The following is a 22,674-nucleotide window of genomic DNA, read 5'->3' on the forward strand; positions in this document are numbered from 1 at the left end:
ATAAGGGTACTAAGCGCTCTACTTACTGTATACTAGCAGATTAGATTAGTATAGCGTCTAGCGGGTATAAATCTAAATGGGACCTACCGATTTAAGTGTTTTTACTATTCTTTAGCTTTAGTATATTTAAGAAGCTTATAATTAACATAAACCTTTATACAGCCTCCTAAAACGCTAGCGGATATTACTAATTAGGTGTAAGGCAGTATTGCTAGGGTGTATGGTAGGGAGCAGGCAAGCCGAGCATGAGTTACATAGGGAGTCGATGGAAGAGGACGATATGGTAATGAGGGTAGGCAATAGCCTCGTACTNAGACGAACCGATGGGGGAGGAAGGAGGCTGCAAGCCCGAGGAGCTTATAAGGGGTGGCTAAGGCCTAGCTAAAGGCTAGCCTTGGCAGCCCCTGAGAGCTCCCGGGATGTAGCCAAGTAAGGGACCAAAAGTACCCTTACATTAGGACAATACGCTGGTAAACAATCACGGATATAGAAGGAGACCTCTGCTAGCGAGTTGATAATTTAGGTAGAACTTATTATCTATATAGGCGTCTTTAAAGCTCCTTAGGTGCGAGATTTTTAGGTAATGGATCTTAAATATCCTTAGCACCTAATTAGCTTATTTATAGGCCAAAAAAAAATAGGAGCAACTTAAGCGCTTTTTTTATATATTACCACCTCCACCGGAAGGCGTTAAACGCCAGATCTTTAAGAAAATTAAGCCGTTAACGACTCCTCTAGGTAAGGCGTTTAGGAAGTACGTTATACCCAGATCTATAGTTAGTTTTAATAAGATAATAGTAAGGTTTACTAGACAATTTATAGCTATAATTAAATTGCCTAGTAAGCTAGTACTTAAGGCTTTAAAATAATAAGCCTTTATTAATATAGATATTGCTATAGCTTTATATTTACCTTACCTGGCTACTTTTTTAGGCTTTCTACTTAAACAGATTACTAAAATATCGTCCTCTTAAAGACCTCTAAGTGCGTCCTCTACCTCACTTAGTAGCTCCCTCTTTAGGCCCGTTAATTCTGCCTATTTTTAGATAACTACTTTATAAATATTCCGTTGCTCTAGGTGCTTTAACGACTTAAAATTACTACAGCTAGCACGGCTTAATTAAACTTAAAGGACTATCTAGAGGTGTATAAAAGGGCCAATAAAAGGAAGGTAAGGTTACCGTTTAACTTTATTACGGGAGTAGTTATTAGCGCAGCTAATCCAGTGCTCTCTATTATATAGTAGGATAAGAATTTAGTACGGTTCTTAATAATAGCTTACTTATACGGCGATAAGGATGTTAATAAAGTTAATTAGCGCCGGCCGCAAGGATATAATTCCTTTCTTAAGAAGCTAGTAGCTGATATTTAGGGCGATAATCTAATTAAGAAGTTAACGCTTCCTAGGCTCTCTATTAACTATAATAATTAAATAGGCGGTATTAATATCTATAATTAACTTTAAAGCTACTACACTACCCAGATTACTACTATCTGTACTTAGATACCCTTATTCTTCTAGGCGCTTAATATAGCTATAATTAACGCCTATATTATTAGCAAGAAGATCTTCTAAACGTTAAGTAAGCCCTTCCTTTAAACCTATTAATACTTTCGCGTATAATTAGTATAGAACCTTATTATTATAGGCAGCCGGCAGACGGGCCTAAATAAGGAAGATACTAAGTGTCTTCTTTATTTAATATTACTAAATTATAGGCAATATAAACCTAGTATTAGGCCTGGTTATAGAAATAGAATAAATTAAAAAAACACCTACGTTACTGCCAAAACCCTACTACCTATAATTTGACGGTGTAAAACGCGAACTTACCGCTATATTAACAGCTACACGAAGAAGTAAGGCTATAAGAGCTTACTAACGTGCTAGATATATAGATGGAAATACGCAAGGAAGCTTATAGTAAAGATAAGGCGAATAGTATACGAATACGAGGCTTATAGGCTTCCTCTCTGCCTACGGTACTTTAACGACTTTTATTTAGTAGGCGACAATTAGGTAACTATTTTTAATCCTCTACTTCCTTACGCCTCTAATATTGAGACTCTAAAGCTAACTGAGCTTTTACCACAGCGTTTATTCTTAAGCCCTTCTCTACTGCCTTTAAACGCGCCTCTATACTAAACAATTACTAATTAAACCGTTTAATCACCTATAGTATTTAATCCACTTTATTTAATGTATATAACACGTCCTCCCTTATAACCTTAAGCTAATCCTCTACTAGCTTATCCTTATTAATGTTAAGAATATATATAAAGCGTATAGGTAGTAAAGATTCGGGGGAGGACTCTAAAGGCTTTTCTTATATAATTAGCAGCTGGTTAATGGAGGAAGGATAGGGACGTACATTTATAATATTATATCACAACTTCTCACCCAACTTCCTTAAAAAATATATTCAGTGTATTTGTAGTGGTGGCCTTAGGTAGTATTTCGTCGGCATCGCAATATCGAGGTGTTTTGGTGGGGCTTGCTAAGAAAACCACGCTAGCTAGGGTGCCTGCAGCATGCTAACCCAAGCAGAAGCGCCCAAAGCGCCCAATACGAAAAGTGCCAAATACCACACGAAGGGATACTAGTTTAGGCGAAGCTCAAGCGAAATTAGATGCCACCGCTGCTGCGCGCACGAGGGGGGGGACACCGAACCTCCCGGACCCTGTACACACTTACCATTGTGGTACTGTATTTGGCTCCCTCCGGAATAGAACGATATCTATCGGTTTAACCAGCTCTATACTCTGAGGTTATCCTTGCCCTAAAATTAATTAATCTAAAGGCCAATAATACAAAGGAGGCGATTGAGCTTAAGCTGCAGGGTCGAAATTACGTTTGTTATAACGCCTTAACGATGAAACCGAAGCACACGAAGAGACGTACGTACCAATATGGCTTTAGGGTGAGGATCTATAGCTAAAGGAAAGCAGCGGCAGCAGCAGCAGAGGAGGATAATCCAGTGGAGCCAAATGAGCCAATTCAGCTAGATTCGGATGATGAGAATGATAGCGACGAGGATGCGTATACTGCCTTTGAGGATATTAAGGATATTGAGGTGATTGAGGCGATTGAGGTAGAAGATGAGGGAGATTCTGTATTAGACTGAGCGATCTGGGCTCTATTTGGTAAGCTTGATCGAATCTTCCTCTTACCTAAACACCCACCCGTTGCCAAGACTTACTATTTATAGTATATATTTGATCTGGAGCTGCATTGGAGTCCTGGAGCTCCACCAGCTTTTTGGCGTATGGAGTGGATTTGGGGGTCAAATCCACTCTACTCCAATCCAACAAGATTACTGCTGCTGTCTTTTCGGCTGACGCGGCGACGAAGGCGGGACATTTAAATAGAAGCTAAATTTTAAGCTAAGTAACTTGTATCAAAAAATCTTTAGTAGTAAAAGTAGTCTTACAGGGTCCGCAAGGTTCGGTGTCGCCCCCCCCGTGCGCGCAGCAGCGGTGGCATCTAATTTCGCTTAAGCTTCGCCTAAGTTAGTATGTAGAGCTAGCAGAATTAGATGTAGTGGCCGCTAGGGGGGGGGAGACGTCGCCTTCTTGCATTTGAAGCTATTCGCAACTTCTCTTCCTTACCAATATTGTGATATCTGCTCTAGATCTTGGTGTAATAGTGTCGAACGTTGAGGTCACTGTCAGGTACCGTCTTGTGACTCACACCCTGTTTCTATTACCTATTACCGACTAAGTGGCAATATCAACCTGGTGGCGATTAAGTAATGGCTCCAGAATCGTCGTCAGCGTTGTCGTCAGTCCTTTACCCCAACCTCATGTATATAGAGAGCTTCTAGAGCCAGCTTCAATCGACAGAGTTCTTATAAGTAACTTGTCCGTCCGACAGTTATAAGCCCGGGCCATCTACTGCATCATCTTTAATTTGAAACCCTAATTACCCTATCGTCAACTAAACAGTAGAAGCCTTAAAATGTCCTCTTAACAATCTAAAACCCTTATTACGACGCATACTGTAATCCTAGCAGGCCTAAACAATTGGGACTAATAGATTGGTGTTATTAAGTATAGAGCCGACGGCGAGAGTGTATAGGAGTACATTAATCTAAATGTTAAGAAAAATGATCTACTTAGATATAGAGCACCGTTAGAGCTATTACTATTAGTTATTAATCCTTAGAAGACTATATTCTCAGCCCTTAATAAAGGCGAAAAGGAAGAGCTTTAAGCTTTATAAAAACAGTATAATTGTATTTATAAGTGGTATAAGAAGGAGGAAGCAGCCCTTAGATCTCTACGCACCTACATTATTAGTATAATCTCTTATAACTATATTAACTACACCTTTAAAGGAAATACCGTTTATAATATCCTTATATTACTTAAGCAGGCTATCGCCCTAACTAATAATGCTTAGAAGGTTGACCTAGCCACCTAATATTTAAAAATAAAGAAAGCCCTAAAGAGTTAGAATATCAAGAAGTGGCTCTATAAGTGGGAGAAGGTGTATAATAATTATAAGAAGGTTAAACTACCTAAGGTAGATAGCGATTAACTAATTAAGGACTTCGTGTATACCGTTAAATCTACCTTATTAGAATAGTTAGAATACTAAAAAAACAAATTACAGAACCTTAAGAGGAAGAAGGAAAGTCTACCTACCCTTTAAGTTATTATTAAGGTCTATTAAAATTATTGTCGTTTAGAATTTGCTTAAAATGTAAGGAGTTAGAACGGATCTTATATAGCCAGCTTTAAGGAAGAGCTAATTAATAAGCCTAAATTAGACGCTAAGTTAGAGAAGGAGAAAAAGGATTAGAAGTAGTACCTGTGCGGAAAGCAGCACCCGTTTAAGTACTGCTAGTATTTAGTTAAGTTAATACAACTAACAGGATAGAGACCGAATGAGGCTATTAAGTAGTTAGTAGAGTAGAGGCTTGCTAACTCTTTACCTAAGATTAAGGCCTTAATTAATCAATTAAGAAGCCAAGCCTTAGCTAATAAGAAGCCAGATAATATAGAGCAGAGGAGCTTACCTAGCAACCTATTAGGAAGCTTCGCAGTTTATTAAACTGGAGCTTATATTACATCTAATTACGCTCTCTATAATAGTGTAATTCTTAACCCTATAACGACCTTATATGTTATTAACAACCGAGTAAGATTTATAGGTAATATCTGACCGGCTAGTGATCGGTTATATATAGGATCTGGAATGGAAACTATTAAAGGCTTCGGAACAGCTGAAGTTACAGTTATTACCCTATTAGAAAAGAAGAAGATTTATCTAAATAAGGCTGCGTATATACTAGGATTTTATATAAATCTAGTTTGTAATTAAAGACTTAATAAAAAGGGTGTCTTTTGGCATAATAAGGGCAACTACCTCTACCGTCGCGGTGGTGAGAAGTTCGTATATTGCGGATATTACCATAGTTAGGTAACTCTTAAATATAATAAATTGAAGCCGAGTATAATGGAGGACGTGTCCTTCGCGGCTTAACTAACGGAGCCTCTACCAAATCAAAAGGTAGATAGATAGTTTTTGTATAGTTAACTCGAACACGCAGGAATTAATATAGTTGGGTGACTACCTAGAGAAGTAACTAGAGCGGTTGTAGAAGGCTCTATAACCGTTAAATATAAGACTTATATAGTTAATAAAGCTTATAAGACAGTATTAAAAGGGACACCTACGGACAACGAGACATTGTTTGGAGGTAAATTTAATGACTAGATCGCCGACCAAGGCATTACAATAGATTTAATAAAAAGGACGCCCCAGGAAGAACTTAATAAGACGTCAAAAGAAGAGCTTGACGAGACGTTAAAAGAAGAGCTTGACGAGACGTCAAAGGAAGAGCTTAACGAGACGTCAGAGAAGGAGGACGAGACTCAAGTAGATATCAGTAGAAGTCGACAGGTGGATTCTAATGGGAATCAAGATCGAGCGACCAATTGAGAAGAGCTTAACCCTTAAGATAATAACGCAATAGGCCCGCGAGCCTTAAGGGATAATCCTCCACCTGGCCTTCCTACCCTGACTTAGTCACCAGAGCCTTAATTAACTGCATTAACTAATTAAGAATCACAATTCGAATATATTCTAGAAAAGAAAGCCCGCCTAAGGTAGGAAATTCAAGACAATATAGGCGACAGTAAAATTGCAGAAGGAGGACGACGGAAGAAGCAGCTAATGTGACACTAAGCCTACCTAACTAATATCGATTAGCGAATACACAGCGATAGGTTTTAATCTCTACCCAAGAACTAGAAGGAGCTTTTAAGTTACCTATATAAGATATTAAGGATCTAATTTAATTTGATTTGGATAACATTGGATAAGGTAACTCTATAGAGGATTTCTTTATTTTAACACCAAATTGCTATCGTGACTTTTTCTATTTTCTATCCAGCTGCTCAGTCTTAACTGAGCAGCTAGGGGGGTGTGTCGAACGTTAAGGTCACTGTCAGGTACCGTCTTGTGACTTACACCCTGTTTCTATTACCTATTACCGACTAAGTGGCAATATTAACCTAGTGGCGATTAAGTAATGGCTCCAGAATCGTCGTCAGCGTCGTCATCAGTCCTTTGCCCCGACCTCATGTATATAGAGAGCTTCTAGAGCCAGCTTCAATCGACAGAGTTCTTATAAGTGACTTGTCCGTCTGACAAATAGAGCCTTCCTCTCGTCAATATAAGCTCTAAATGTACTGCCGCTGCCACCGTTAGAAGTCCTTCTCGTCTACCTCATTAAAGGCCTCAACTGTCGCTAATACTATCCTTATCTATTCCTTAACCACCTATCTTAACGCAGAGCTTAAGTATAAGTACGGTCGTGACTCTGCCGCCTATATTTAGTAGCTAGATTGGCACGTAGCTTAACTTCTCTCTACTAATAGCGTTTAATAGGTTGCCTTTATTACGGCAGGCAGCTGCTTTTGCTAACGGCGAGCTTAAGAAAATATTAAATGATCTTAAGGCAGCGAAGGAGGCAGATTGTAAGGAGGTTTAACGCTTCTATTAATTGCAGGATTATAATATAATAAGGGCTCCTCCGTAGCTGCCGCGTTTTATACAGCTTTTAAATATAGGTTCCTATTATCCTTTAAGTTAGTAATATTATTATTAGTTACCGTACCTCCACCTAGAGCTTAATCTAGATAATATTGGCCACTATATATAAACCCCGCGTCGATTGCGGAGACCCCCTATACTTCCTTTGCAAGTATTTAAGCTAATACCTAAGGATTTAATAACGGAAAGTAAGGAGGAGGAGCTACCACTAAGGCTTTAATTTAAGCATGAATTAGAGTAGGCAAAGCCAAGTAGTAGAGGTATCTTTTTTAACTATCGTCTCTTATTGTTAGCGAAGCTTAAGAAGGGCGTATAGACTTAGAATATAGTTATATATACTTTTACTAACTCTCGCCTAAGCCTCTCGCTTGTATATAGTTATAATATACTGCCTATAATTAATAAGGCTATGAAGTAGCAGCTTTCTAGCCGTCGCGTTATATAAGAGTTATGTAATACATCGGTTTTATATACTAAGAAGAATAAGACTTAAGTAACGTTTAAGATTAATCCTAGTTAGGAAGCTAGCTGGAGCTTAATTAATAGTAAACTTATAAGCTTAGTAAAGAAGCACCGGAATATAGACGGCTCTACTAAGCAGCTCTTAGTTAAAGTTAGCTTTATATATATTAAGGTAAATAATTAAGCTAAATCTACCGCTTACTTTACTAATTGTTTTATAATAGCCGCATAATTATTAATATAGCTATTATTAATATAGCTAGCTGCTACTGTCTCCTTATAGGATACGCCTCTAAATATACCGTAATCTAAATAGTATAAGGCTAGTAATACTACTTATCCTCTAGCCCCCCGCCTAAAGACTACTAAGCTTTAGCTAAAGCTATATAGGGAGTAGAAGTATAAGAAGAGGTACCTAGGCTCTTTTTAGTGCTAAATCTATTGCTAAGTTAACTATAAGCTAATATAGGAGGACCTTAAGGAGTGGGCGCGGGCTATTAAGGATAGTTTAGCTACTATTTGCATACTTTATAGTGTGGGAGGGTACGACCTCTTTAAGATAGAAAAGTCACGGTGCTGTCAGTCGGTTGGTCGGTCGGTCGGTTAGTTAGTTAGTTGGTTATAATTAGTCAGTAGAACAGTTAGTAAGAAAGAAAGAAAAGAGTATATTTCCGGTAACTGGTAGGTCGTGATATATATATAATTAAGGGAAGAAGGAAGAAAGCCAAAGGCTCTATAAATATAGGAAAATGCTAAGGCGGTAGGCGACGTCCAATCTACACCACTATATACCTCCCCCTTCAAGAACGTTGTCCCCTAACGTTCTATAATATAGAAGAATAGCAAAATAAGTATAGTAAAAGCAGAATAGACAAAGGAAAGTATATCCCTAAATGAACGCGGGTAACTATATCCTTAGCCTTCCTGTAGAACTGTTCTACGGTGTTCTTCCGTTACCTATAGCTAAGGTCTGATCTTCCTATTAGTAGTAACTAGGACAGTAGTAACGGCAGTAATAGTAATAGTGATATAAACAGTAATAAAAGCAGACAGTTAGCGTAGTAAAATAAGATAGAACAGTTAGCGGTAGAATACTCGGTGGAAGAATACGGTAATAGTTAGTAAGTAGCAGAACTTTTAGTAGCAGAAATCTCGGTAGCGGCAGATAGTTAATAATAGTTAATTAGTAGCAGTTCGGTCAGCGGCAGTCAGTTAAAACGGTAGCGGTAGAACAATTGGAATAGTAGAATAGTAGCAGTAGCAGTAGCAGCAGTAATAGAACGGTTAATGGCAGTCGGTTGGAGGCGGCTAGTTAGAACAGCGGCGATTAAAACGGTAGGGTATGGCGGTCGGTAGAGTAATAGTAGAAAGATCTAGCAGATTTAGTAGTAAAATAGATCTAGTAGCAGTATAGATCTAGAACAGTAGAGATAGAGCAGTTGGTTAAGACAGTAAGGACGAAATAGCTAAACGGAATAGTGACAGCAGTAGCGGTGGCGGTAGGGCAGTTAATTAAGGTAGCAGAGGCTCTGGCTTAATTTGGTCGTTCGATTAAGGTAAAAAGTCGGCCTAGTTAAAGGCTCTAACTGTCCTAATCTAAATACGGAGACGGCGTTTAACTCATTAAGATTTAATAAGGCCCTAGCTTAACTTAAGGTGTCTTCTATTATATATATAACCAAGGCTTTACATCCGGAGATAGTTAATCAAAACTTCCGTATAGATGTCCGATTGGTTAAGGCTCCGCATCTGCCATTTAATTAAGGCTTCGCATCTATAGGCGTCCAGTTAAGCTGCCGTACTATTATCCAATTAAGGCTCTGCACCTGTATGCTCTATATCTATAGGCTCCGTATAAGACTCTATATAAAGCTCCATATCTATATCTATAGGAAAGGTCGTTCTGGGTAACTAATCCGTGGGCGTTAAGACGGGCGGCAGTTAATTAATAAGGGGGGTCTCGCAGAGGCTCTAAAACGTCAATTGGCAGTACTTCCGACGATCTTTTGGCCGTATACTAGCTTCCTAATTAGGCCTAGTGCCTGTGTATCTACTATTATAGGATCTTTAACTACTAATTAAAGACGTCTAACGGTAACGGGTAATTAATTTAACTAGAATATAACAATGTATAATTAACTGACGTTTAAATAGGGTATTAGGTCGGCCCGGCTTAACGGCTTAGGTTAATTTAATTTAACTATAGAGGCGGCGTCTAATTAATTAAGGCTTAACTTAAAGCGTTTTCTGCTATACATGCGACCTAGGTTCTACATTTATAGGCTCTATATCCGTAGTTAATTAAAGCTCTTAGTGTCTACTAGATATCCAATCTAGAGACCTATTTTAAGACTTCCTTATAAGCATAAGCGGCAGCTTCTAGTAGACCATTTTTATAGGCCTAGTGCTTTCCTAGGATGTCCTTTATAGCTGCTTCTTTGCCCTTATTACTGGCTGTACGCTTACGTATCCTTAATCTTCTTCTAGCTTAAAAACCTTCTTAGGGTTATCTTCTACTTTTAGTCTCTTTATTATTATCCTGCTGGCTTTACGCTTTATCTAAGTTATCCTTAGTGTTTTCAAAGCTATCCGGTAATAGCTTCTTAGCTATTATAACTACCTTTGTTGTATATCCCTTGCCCTTATATCTATAATACAGTCCTTTTATTAAGACGATCCCTAAGAAGTGCTAGCTCCTATATATCTAATTCCTGCTCCCCTTATAATCCTTAATAAAGTCCTTTACTAGCTTAGCTAGATGCGGCTTAATTCTGTCTTTAGTTGCATAAGGATGGCTTAGGTTTATCGTGGTTAGTTATACCCCGTGTATAACCTCTTACAAAGTATCCTTATCTTCTCTTGCTATAGTGCCTTTTTATATACTGCTTTACCGTTTCCGCGGTACTTATTTTCCGTTATTATGCTACTGCCCTTATAGAGGTCCCTTTCTTACCGCGGTGTCCGTTCTTGTTATGCAGCTAGCGCAGTACTAAATTTGGATAGCAGTAACAGTCGTGCTGCGATTAGTCGTCGTTTAAATAAGAAATAAGGTTGGCCCGGCTAAAGGCTCTAATTTAACAACATTTAACTGCTTTAACTTAGTAACGTAATATGCTGGTATTGAAGCTCTGGCTTAATTCGATTCCCTTAACTAGTCGCGGCTTCTATACAGTTATTTAATTAATTAAGGTTTCTATATAGTCGTTTAATTAAGGCTCTATATACAGCTTTATATACAGCTCTATGTTATATAATCGGCTCTATATCTATGCAATTAATTAAGGCTCCTAGTATCCGTTCTTATTATATAGCTACATTATTAAAATCTAGGGGCGGTGTAAAGTTTTACCAGCTCTATTGCTAAATAGACCAATTAGGATTTTTTATACCCGGTATAGAAAATCGCTATTAGCTTGGTAATAGGCGGTGAGCTAAACTAATATCTTTATAGTAGGTTGTCGCGACTAACGCGTCTTAACGCGTCGCGATTAAGAAAATAAATAAGAAAAGGGGCTTTAGGAAATACTGTAATTAAGCAGACAAATAGAAATCTTTTTATATGGCCGTTACCTGTATTTCCTCCCCTACCTTAAAACTTAACTATCCCCTAGTTAAACATTCTACACCTACTGCGGAGCCTACTGCGGAGCCTACTAGTTAAGCGTTTGTCTTTAAGACCGTCTCTAAGGGTTAGATGACTTATCCATCTTCCTAGCTTTAGCTGTCTTATCTATAGGCCGTAACCTAATCTAGATATAATCTCCCGGCCGTATATTCTTTTCCTATAGCAGAGCCTGCGGTACCTACTATGGAGCCTACTATAAAGCCTGCCGCGGCTTAATAGCTGTCCTAGTTATATGGCTGTCTCTAAGGGTCTGCGGATATTGCTGGCTAGGCGTTACTATTAAGTCTACGGGTCGTACTTAATAGTAGTCCTCCTAGTTTGTACGTAGTTTGTTACTATTTTTTAGCACTACTCCGTTACGGAAAGTAGTAAAATCTATTTATCCAATAGGGCCCTATTTCTGCGTCTATTCTTATCTTTCTATTTTTTAATATACCTATCCATCTAGGTCTATTCCTTAGTACGTACGAAGCCAGTTCTTAATACCTTTTAGTTGTCCTTTATTGCCGAGCCACGGAAGTACTAGTCTAGGTTAATTGTGTGTCCCCGCTACTAGCCTTCCTTATTTTATATGCACGAATCCTTACTAGATAAGATCCTTTAGCCCTTAGCATTCGTATCTAGTAAAACGGTGACTTTCTCCGCATCTAGAATAGGTCTGCTAGCCTCGTCCTTACGTGTCTTGCTAACCCTATACGTCCCGCTGCGGCCGTTTAAAGGCAGTAGAATCTTGCGGATATTGAGAATCCTACGGATATTAATAGTCTTATGGATATTAATAGTCTTGCGGATATTAAGGGTTTTGCGAAGGTTAAGATTCTTATAAAGGTTAGGTGCTATTCTACTAGTCTTTATATTCTGGTGCTAGGCTATATCCTTATACTAGGCTTTAAACTATAGCCTAATCTATAGTAGGTAACTGCTGCTGTATTAGGGCTTCTTTGTGTATACCTAAGTCTAGAAGCTATCCTTCTCTCCTGCGGTTGAGCCTATCCCTTTACTGCTATAGCTCCTATATAAGCTGGATATTTAGGGCGTCTTCTTTTAGAAGGATATCCATTCGCTTAGCGTTCTCTATAGCTATTATCCTTAACTCTATAGCCTCCTTTAGTTCTTTAAATATAAGGGTGCTAGGCTTATCTACTACAGCTTCTGTCTTTTCTATTATATATCTGCGGTATTTAATAGGGAGTCCTCGTATAAACTACCACCCCTTCTCTTACTTAGTAAGGTTTCCTACGGCTACTACTTTAGCTAAGATGGTAGTAAAGTCCTGTATATAGTAACATAAGTCGCCTAGCTGTTCTATAGATTTTTAAATAAAAGCTTCCACGAAGTCTCTTATCTCTATATATTGGTAGTAGTCGTCTGCTTAGTATTCTGCCCTAAGCTTTCTTATAAGCTTTGTTTAATTACCAATTATAAACTTAGGCAGGCTTTGGATCTATATCCCTATCTAGTAATTGTAGTACTTTGGAAGGCTCTAGTGCTTCTCCTTACCTATCGCGTAATGTCGGGTGCATAGCCGTTTATACTGTTTAATAAACTATAATACGTCTTGTCCTATAAAGTAAGGAGTTTTAACAGTTCCTAGGGCTGGCATAGGCTGGACCATAACGTAGATCTTGTCTTAAGCCGTTAACTACTAAGTACGTGCATCTAGAGCTTCCTTAGGAGTATATAGGTGGTCCGTATAGCTCTCGTCCTTCGTCTACTAAGGGGTATTAGTCCTAGGTGTTACGGGTGAACGCCGTGGTAGGTCTGCTTGCATAGCTGCCTGAGATAAGGGTGTCCTAGATAACTGTTCTGGTGGTACTTTAGTAGGTGCCTGCTGCGGTTGGTCTACTTATATAGCCATATTCCTTATAGAGGGCACTTACTTCTTAATACCTAAGGGGGGGTCTCCCTAGGATAGCACAGTATCTTTATTATCTACCACTACTGCCAGGTCTTAATATATTCGTCCGCTTTAGTCTATTGTTATTTTGTGTGGTAGTTCTTTATAGAGTGCCTCTAAAGCTGCTACTAATATAATCTAGATAACTTAAAAGAGGATAAAGCTAAGCTAGAATAGGAAGCTTTTAAGGACAGATCTAATCTCGTGTGCTTGCGACCGTGCTTAGTATTATCTCCTTTATTTATAAATGGTAGTACTAACTTCCTTCGCCGCCAGATGTCTTAGAGCTCGTTTCCATTTAATTAATTGGCCCTTAGCTTGTTGTCTTTATATCTTTAATAAAGGTCTAGCCATGCTTAGTAGTAGATCTTGGTAACTCTAACTACCGGTTAAAGTTGTCTGATTGGCTCGCCAGTTCGCTTAACGTCCTTATATATAACTTTTTAAGACTATCTAACCTATGCTCTTTTGCCTCTTATTACCACTCTTTAGCCTATACGTTAAGTTTAGCTGTCCTATCTTTTCCGGGACTGCCTAGTTCCCCTCGCTGTCTAATACTATCTAGTTCTCTAGTTCTGTTGGTTCTGCTGTCTCATCTGTTTAGCTGGTAGTTCTTTTGTAGCTGGTCGTTTATTTGCAGCTGGCGGTTCTTCTATAGTCGTAGTATATTTCTGTATGTCTCCTATGTATATAGCACTAGACTTCTAATCTAAAGAGCTTGCCGTTGTCCCTACGTGGAATGCCATAAAATATATGGGAGGGTACGACCTCTCTAAGATAGAAAAGTCACGGTGCTGTTAGTCGGTCGGTCGGTCGGTTAGTTAGTTAGTCAGTTGGTTATAATTAGTTAGTAAAACAGTTAGTAAGAAAGAAAGAAAAGAGCATATTTCCGGTAACTGGTAGGTCGTGATATATATATAATTAAGGGAAGAAGGAAGAAAGCCGAAGGCTCTATAAATATAGGAAAATGCTAAGGTGGTAGGCGACGTCCAATCTACACCACCACAATAGTAAGCTATTTAAAAAGCTTTAAGATTAGAAAAATGGAGGTAGTAAGAAGTCTTAACTTACCTTTACTAAGTCGCCTACACCTAATACTCCTAGCGTTATTAATTAATTCTATATTAATTTAACTAGTAGGCAGTATAGGCGTCTAGTTATACTACCGTTAGGGTAAGACCTAACTATAAGATTATTACCTATAGTTCCTCTACCTTATTTATAAGGCCTAAATTGCATAGCTAATCTATAGGAGTATTTTAACTAATAGAAGCTCTTAGTATAAGAAGACCTAGAGTAGGAGAGTAATCTTAAAGCCGCCTATTAAGTTGCTTATAAAAAGCGGTGGGACTTAAGAATTATTAGGGAGCAGAAGCTAAATAAAGAGGGTAAGACGCTAGTTAATATAATAATTGATAAGGGAGTACTAGAGGCAATTACTAAATAGGTATATTAGGATATTAAGAACTAGAGGACTTTACGAGTTACTTAGCTTTCTAGTAGTATTAAGGATTTAGAGAAAAATAAGTAGTAAATTTTTTACACTAGTATAGCTTTACTTAAAAGTTTAGGGTAGAATATAGATTTTACTAGTAATTTATATAAGAGTTTTATAATATAGTAAGCCAACTAAGGTAATGTTTAACTCCTACTAAAAAACACTACGCTAAGGATTATAAGGTTTAACCTAAATTTAATAACTTACTAACTCTTTTATTAATCCTTCCTTATATATACCTACTATGGCTAAAGTAGGCTCTAGCGTTATTACTCCTTCTACCTATAGTATCTATATACTACTGTAGGAAGTTTTTAAACTTATTACCCTAAAGCTCTGGCTCACTCCTCTATAATCTAAAATGTTATTAAATATACTCCTTTAGCTTACTAAAGAACTTCTTAATTAGATTTAGATTAGGCGAATATATAGGTAGATAAATAAGCACTATACTACACTTAGTAAAAAGAGACTTAATTTATTCTAAATAGTAGAAGCTTGTATTATCTATAATAACTACTAACCTTAGAGCTAGATAAGGATTATAGTAAGGTAGGAGGTAGTGTTTAATCTAGTAATTATAGCCTTTTACGTTTATTAAGCCGCTATATACTAATAATACTATTATACCGTTAATAGTATATGTAGGTAGAATATTAAGCCGCTGCTTGCCGCGATTATATAGAGTATATAGGATTAGCGTTGTGCCTACCAGCGCCTAAGCCAACTTTCGTATACCTGTCTTTAAATTAGCGCTAAATTCGTCTATAAAGATAAGTTACTTAACAGTAAACTGTAAGATATTAGCCTAGTATTAATTACAGTCCTCCTAACTCTGCTCTAAAGTAACGCGATAAGCCTTATATATAAGTAAGTTATTTCCTTATCTATATATTTAGAATATAGCTTACTAGCTTCCTACTCTAGCCAGCGACTCTTAACTCTGCAGCAATTGTTTGCGGGCCTACTATAACTCTAAAACTATTGTATATATACTAAGCTATCTCATCTAGATATAGATTTGGTGCCTTATTAAGTTAGTAAAGCAATATAATAATTATCTAAGAGCTTAGCGCACTTTTTAGGCCGAAGTGTACATAACTAAGTCTCGTCCTTCCGTACCTCTCTAGTTTCCGTTAAATTCGTTAAATAGCTCTATAAGAGCACTTGGCTTAAACACAATACTATTAATTGGTGGCGCCCGCGTTAATAAGGATTTTAAGGAAGACGTATTGCCATTCGTGTATATTAGGCGCTATATTCAATGGAGGTGATGATAAGAGTTACACCATGATCTAGAATAAAGATCACGATATTAGTAAGGAAGAGATATTATGAAAAGCTTCAAACGTAAGGCGACGTCTCCCCCCCCCTAGCGGCCACTACATCTAATTCTGCCAGCTCTACATACTAACTTAGGCGAAGCTTAAGCGAAATTAGATGCCACCGCTGCTGCGCGCACGGGGGGGGCGACACCGAACCTTGCGGACCCTGTAGTTTAAATGGTAAGTAAAAGAGTTTTTTAATTAAATTAGTATGTCAAATATAAGGCGACAAGCTCTACGCCACTCGCCCAGCCGAACAAACCCACAAAAGGTAAGCTAGTAACTGGCTCAATTGCCAGTCATTCGCTTACCTTTTGTAGGTTTGTGCGATGGCTGAGTGGTGCGGAGCTTGTCACGTCACAATAAGTGCTGGGCGCACAAACACCTTGTTACGACTCCTCTATTATTATGGTCCGGCGTTATTCTGCTATCTAAAGGACAAGGAAGCCGTTGTCCTTCTTGTCGTAGAAGCGGCTCATTAATTCAGGCGTTATACGTGATGGAGGCTCCAATATCTCACTATTAAACGCGTTAGATTTAAGCGACGCGACGACCTGATATTGGATGAATCAAGTATAGTACTGTAGTAAGGAACCCTTGTATAACCTTAATCAACGGCGTCCTTTTACTAACTAGTATACTAACATTACTCGGCAGATCGACGATCCTCATTTTCCTGCTCTATTATTACTAGAAATCTACCAGCATTCCTCCTACCGCACATGGATGAACATGCCGATCGTTGCAAGCATCTTGGCCCGGAGAATATAAACCCGTCTTTTTTCCCGCTGCCGCAAAAAGGCCTCAACCCTGGAGCCCTCCAAAAACCATCATGACTATTTTCAGGAAACACTCACTGAAAGTCAGTGATAAGAGTAGGACGAGGGCTGCCGAATTGACCTTGAAGGAGTCTATCTATCCGCTTTGTCTAGTCACAATTCTATTCTTTCTCTGGGTACGTTTATGCCGCAAAGGTTAAATCCACCAGCGATCGCTGATTCTTACGTAGGGCTTCTCCTATGGACTTCTCGACACGTTAAACAAACATTTCCAGAACACTCTGGGCATCACAAGAGCTAGGTCATCCGGCCTCCAAGCAGCCTACTTCGGGTAAGAGCAGAACATGTCGAACAAATATCCCCGGCTTTCTACTAACATGTTTGGTCCAGAGCTTATCCTCTTGCCTCACTTGGTCATGCGAACTGGATACTTCGTCATTATGGATACAAGCCCGTCTTCATCTGGGGTCTGTGTCTGTATGGAATCGGCGCGCTGATTGCCTGGCCGTGTATTCTTTATAGATCCTTTGGGGGCTTTTGCGCCGCAATCTTTGTCATCGGGAATGGGTTAGGTTCGCTGGAAACAGCAGCTAATCCTTACATCACTGGTAGGCAAAATACTTCTGATCAATCTGCCAACTTCTTACACGTGGTTCTAGTGTGTGGGCCTCCTCGCTACGCAGAACTCCGCATCAACATCTCCCAAGCTTTCAACGGCATCGGTACCGTCGTCGCTCCCGTTCTTGGCTCCTATGTTTTCTTCTTGAAAACCGCCGATGACACCCGCGCACTCAAGAATGTCCAATGGGTGTATCTGGCAATTGCATGCTTCGTATTCCTCCTCGCCGTCGTCTTTTACTTCTCTCCTATCCCAGAAATCACCGACGCAGACATGGCCTTCCAAGCTGAGGAAACTCATTCCAACACCGATATTAAGCCATTCAGAAAACAGTACCGGCTTTTCCATGCGGCGTTCGCGCAATTCTGCTACACAGGCGCCCAAGTCGCTATAGGTACGTGCTCCCTCTCCAATTGAATATACTCAATTGAAACCGCGAGCTAATTACAAGGACTGTAGCGGGGTACTTCATAAACTACGTGACAGAGACAAGACCCAACACATCTTCATCACTTGGCGCAAAATTCCTCGCCGGGGCCCAGGGCGCCTTCGCTCTAGGGCGGTTCTCTGGCGTGGCAATAATGAAGTTCGTGCGACCACGCTGGGTGTTTCTGTTTTACTTAGCCATGTGCATCGTGTTCATTGCTCCGGCAATCACGCAACGGGATAATACCGGTATGGCAATGCTATACATTACTCTCTTCTTCGAATCCGTCTGTTTCCCAACCATTGTCGCGCTCGGGATGCGTGGACTAGGCAAATACACCAAGCGCGGGTCGGGCTTAATCGTGGGCGGTGTTGCGGGTGGAGCGTGTGTACCCCCGCTCTTGGGCGCGGCGGCAGATGCTCAAAACTCTACCGCCATTGCCATGACGGTGCCCATGTCGTTTTTTGTTGCTGCTTGGTCTTACGCATTGTGTGTAAACTTCGTCCCGGCATATCGAGATCCTGCAGATAAATTCCACGTGACCAAAATTGGGATTGAGGGAGCGAGAGATGAGGAAATTTTGTAGTAAGAGGTGAGCAGAATTTACGAGAAAGGTAGCGAGGCAGAAGCAGAGGCAGAGAGGAAGGAGATAGGCGGGGAGAAGTTCTAGATGAGAAAACACTTTTCCCGAACTTCGAAATTTAAACCGTTGAGCCTTCTGGATAGCCACGCTTACGTCTTTGAAGTCACTGGCGCCCCAAACAAATCTAGGGGTGCCAAACGCATAAGCGGGCTTTCATTTCCCAAGTTACGGGTATATCCCAGTTCTCAAAACGCTAGTGAAAATTCCCGGTTAAACCTTAAACCCAATCTATTCTCTTCTATCATTGGTTAACATTCCCCAGTCCAACAACAGCCGGAAGAAATAACACACTCCACACAAATTGTGCAAGCGGATATCGATTGGGACAGAATGCAACCAAGGCTGCAGCCTTCATACCAGTCTCTGAAGAGCGCCGTCTTGAACACGAAACTGTTGGAGAGGAAAGAGATAAGCAGCCGGAAAAGCCCGCGCCATCCGCATCGACGAGGTACCTGTAGTGCTAGTGCTGCTGAAAATCCATCGGGTTGTCGAAGCCGAATTCTTGGGCCTAAGCAGGATAATCACTCCCGCCGAACGGGTGATGGGGTTTACGAAGCGGACGTCGACGCTTGTGCCGAGGAGGATTTGAAGTGTGCAGGTTCGACTAGTTTGTACTGGAGCCGTCTCTTGATGGCAGCAGGACTGGCGCCTGGTCTGTCGCATTGTTCATGAGGTGCACAAGACGCTGCCTGAGCATACACTTCCATGCCCCGCCTCCTACGCTAACGCCTTCGGAAGCAGCACTACGCCAGAAGAGTGTGTTATCTTTCTCAGCAAAACGAGAGTACGATAACTCAGTAGTCGGCGCATAAGCTGTATTATGTACATAGTTCCAGGGCGATGGATATCCGATATCCACGTACCCGGGCGCTTTGCTCTGGCTGAAGATAGGCACGAGATTGTGGGTACCTGTAAAAATTAGCTGGGGAGAGGTGCAAGCCATGGAGGTTGGCGAGGTCAGGTTGATGGCATGGAGAGACGAAGAGACCAATTGGAAACGGAAAGACCAAGTGAATGGGGGCGAATGCACGCCATGCAAAAGGTGTGCGTATTCCAGCGACGCTGGGTGCGAGCGCGAGAATTGGGCCGGCAATTGATTGAGCCGAAGTCCTGGAAGGTCGGTTGAAAACTCGCACTAATAAAACCAACGTCTGTGGTGCTTTCTTGAGAGGTTGGCTTCCAGGTTAGGGCATGGACATAGCTGAAATCACTAATTATAGAATGCTTGGTTACACTTTTTTCGGATGCTTGACTTTTGGCGGTGTTGGTGCCTTGTCGTTTGGGCTTAACCATCGTTGAGATTTATGGCGATATCCATATCGGGAAGCCATTCTCCAAAAATTTCAATTGTTCGGAGAATGCCATCTAGCATCCAACGATGCGTTTCAGGCACAGTGGAGGATATCTCTCCTCTTCCATTGCGAATGCTGATGCCACCAAGACCGTTTTGCAGATTCTTGAGAATCTCCCAAGTGCGATCTCGAATTTCTGATGGAGAGAGCGACCCGAACGGTGCTAGATCTTTATTGATGTTGTCAAAATTATCAATGATACCTGAAGAGCGATTAGCCGCATACTCGTACTATGTGTCGAAACGAGGTGGAGGATGTCGATAGTATCGCTTCTGATACATTTTGATTGCGTCACCTAATGATTCGCTCGAATGTGCCTGCTTGGCCCATCTCCCATGCTCCAGATCGGCATCGTATATTAGCAGGTCAATCGGATGGAAACCAGCGTCACTTTGATGCCAAAACAAGAGCGCCACTCGGCCAAGCAAGAGAATCATAAATAGCGAAAGGGCCCGCGAAGGAAGCTTGAGTGAGCCTGGCTGTGTGGACGACCGTAGTTTGCTACCCGCAGTTGTTTCAGCGATGAGATAAGAAAGTAGAGCTGTGCACAAAAACACTATACATCATACAACTTTGCCATCGGGGACGGGAGGGAAGAGGGTGACCGATTGTGGTTAAGGACGTCTGAAAACTTGCGACGTAGGTAGATGTATATATGTGTGGTAATGGCAGCCGTAGTCATTATTCCAAACGCATATATCTACAAAGTCAACGATTTATCAAGCCTTCTGTCAAACAAGACTCACGTTGTATATACGGATCAATAAGAGACACGCCAATACAACATCCAATGCAAGAACATCATTTAAATATGAGGAGCAGCCAGAATCCAGGCGCTCTGCTCTAGTAAAACAAAGTATAGTATTACCTCTATTATAAAGAGTATGAAAGACAAGAGCTATTGTAATTTCAGTTATATAGACGCGCAAACGCTCTAGATTGGAACTCACTATCAAAGCTGCGCTAATGAGAAAAATTTTTGCGTTTGTTGTGCGGCGGTTCATCTTGACCATTCGAGAAGATGGTAGAGTATGAGCGCAATTAGGGCATCCAAGAGGAAGCTTGCGTTTTGTAATGTTGGAATTAGGGAGACCTCCGAGAGATATTGGGAGCAAATATATGTAGACCGGGGCAAAGAACCGATAGGCAGCGGAGACACTACTCCACCCTAGTATCACCGTGGGTAGGAGGTACCGAAGGCACTATGGAATATATGACGTGTTAGGAATTCATAAATTGTTCCTCATATCCGTCATCGTGTGCATCCTATCATCGCTGGGGAAACCAAATATCGCTGAGAGCGAGAACAAGTGGTAGGAATGCCTGTGGCAGTTAGCGGTAACACCCAACTCTGCAATTGAGGCTCTACTACCTGGTAGTTTTGCCTTACACAATGCACATCTTTCAATATTCGCTGAAGTGGCACGACGCGTACGAATATCGCTACTACGAGTAAACCCAGATATGCCTGCGGCGCTGAGAGGACCCATATTCTATATTCTACTTCGATTCTGCGGGACTGGTGAAGAATGCTGAGAAGAATAGTGAGGCCTGTCATCCAATCCAATGGGATCGGCTGATAGCGCTCTCTACGGGAGACACGATTGCTTCCTCGCCGTCTTATAATCCTTTCAGCGCAAATTATTCCAGCTCCACAGAAGAATAGAACCACGAACGTGGTATGTATAGGCCTGTCGAAAGCGAAAGAGGTATCGTAAGAGGCCTTGAGGTATGGCGCGCCTAATTAGGCCGCTCCAGCAAGCGTTAGTATTACACAACTTCTGTGGTGGCTGACAACGCTTGAGGCGAACTACAAAGCAAGCAGTTTATTTCCTGCATAGCTCCCGCGGTAGCACGCTCAGGGCTCGGGGTTTAAGAAGTGGATGATCAACTTGAGACAGCTGCACGATTGCATTGTGCAAAGTCTCACGCTCTGGTAGAATGGATCAAGCATAATGAAGCTCAATGACAGGAGAAAAGGAGTTCAAGGCAGAAAAGGCACCTTCGGCAATCAGTGACTGGGGTGGGATAATCTCCCGTCACCCAACTGCGGGGAACAACTCGGGCCTCTTTACGGGACAGGCGCTAGAGCAAATCCGAGCAGTGTCGGCTTGACGCGGATTTCAGCCTCTCGCGAAACGCCACAACGAGGGACAACCTCCTTCAAAGAGTATTGATACTCACAGTAAGAATCGGGTCCAGTAATATGTTCGAGTATGGAGCCACTTGGCCGACCAACACCAGTAATAAACGGTCAGCGAGCTCTAGTAAAGGACTGGATTGATGAACACGCATCCGCACTACATCCAGCGTTCCGCCCCTCATCGAATAACTACATTTGCAGCGCAAAGGGTCCTGGCCCCAAAGTTGCAAGCGACAGAGCAAGCCAGCTTATCAACCTCAGCATTCAGCACAGCTGATAACTCATCAAAACGGTGACATTACCGACGACTTCTGCCAAATATTATAGCTATATGAAGAATCGCAATCCTAAAAGTACCCAAAAAAGTAGATTCAACATCCGTAGTGTTCACACCCAGGATGAAATATTGCAGGCGGCGAAAAAGGCAGAGGACAACTATCTGACAGAGGCAAAGAAGGTCCCTCAGGGCGCGGCGCGACGTTTCTTTCGTCTAATGGCAGAATTAGATGACTCACAAGATGCTAGCGCAGGTATTAAGGGCGACGACCAGGTGCTGCCTAACGAAGGTGATTGCAATCAGGCCCTCGGCAGTATGATGATATTCTAAATCGTCATAACCTAATCAGCTATGTTATTACTAATTTCAGCTCAACCAAGGGTTGCCCTAAGCACTAGGCCCTAAGAACCGGGCCTATAGGTTCCCTTCTTAGGGTACGTTTGATAACTTTTTTGGCCAGGTCGACTCCACCAGGTGGGCGCAGCCAGGTCGACGATTCAAGGCCCATGAATGGTTTAAAATATCTTAAAGGAGGGTAGAATCGATCGACCTAGTCGTGTCGGT

General features: G+C 41.0%; 2 protein-coding genes across 2 annotated transcripts; both read left to right on the forward strand.

The window, feature by feature from the left end:
* The first annotated feature begins 16,688 nt into the window (after window positions 1-16,688).
* On the forward strand, window positions 16,689-18,356 carry K441DRAFT_656677 (MFS general substrate transporter). The gene is made up of 5 exons (XM_067648040.1): window positions 16,689-16,825; window positions 16,880-16,980; window positions 17,040-17,257; window positions 17,309-17,662; window positions 17,728-18,356. The coding sequence occupies exons 1-5, from the start codon at window positions 16,703-16,705 to the stop codon at window positions 18,279-18,281; spliced, it is 1,350 nt and encodes a 449-aa protein (XP_067506191.1). The 5' UTR covers window positions 16,689-16,702; the 3' UTR covers window positions 18,282-18,356.
* On the forward strand, window positions 18,353-19,435 carry K441DRAFT_694757 (uncharacterized protein; the record flags this gene model as incomplete). The annotated part of the gene is made up of 3 exons (XM_067652746.1): window positions 18,353-18,928; window positions 18,979-19,138; window positions 19,169-19,435. The coding sequence occupies exons 1-3, from the start codon at window positions 18,669-18,671 to the stop codon at window positions 19,433-19,435; spliced, it is 687 nt and encodes a 228-aa protein (XP_067506192.1). The 5' UTR covers window positions 18,353-18,668.
* Window positions 19,436-22,674: the final 3,239 nt, after the last annotated feature.

The sequence above is a fragment of the Cenococcum geophilum genome (assembly GCF_001692895.1).
Source record: "Cenococcum geophilum 1.58 unplaced genomic scaffold K441scaffold_12, whole genome shotgun sequence".
Classification (NCBI taxonomy): Eukaryota; Fungi; Ascomycota; class Dothideomycetes; order Gloniales; family Gloniaceae; genus Cenococcum; species Cenococcum geophilum.

Excerpts from the sequence above, each read along its gene's own strand:
- K441DRAFT_656677 (XM_067648040.1), top strand. The coding sequence starts at position 16,703 with ATGACTATTTTCAGGAAACACTCACTGAAAGTCAGTGATAAGAGTAGG. Across the intron at positions 17,258-17,308 it reads AGCTAATCCTTACATCACTG|TGTGTGGGCCTCCTCGCTAC; the intron begins GTAGGCAAAATA and ends ACGTGGTTCTAG. Across the intron at positions 17,663-17,727 it reads AGGCGCCCAAGTCGCTATAG|CGGGGTACTTCATAAACTAC; the intron begins GTACGTGCTCCC and ends CAAGGACTGTAG.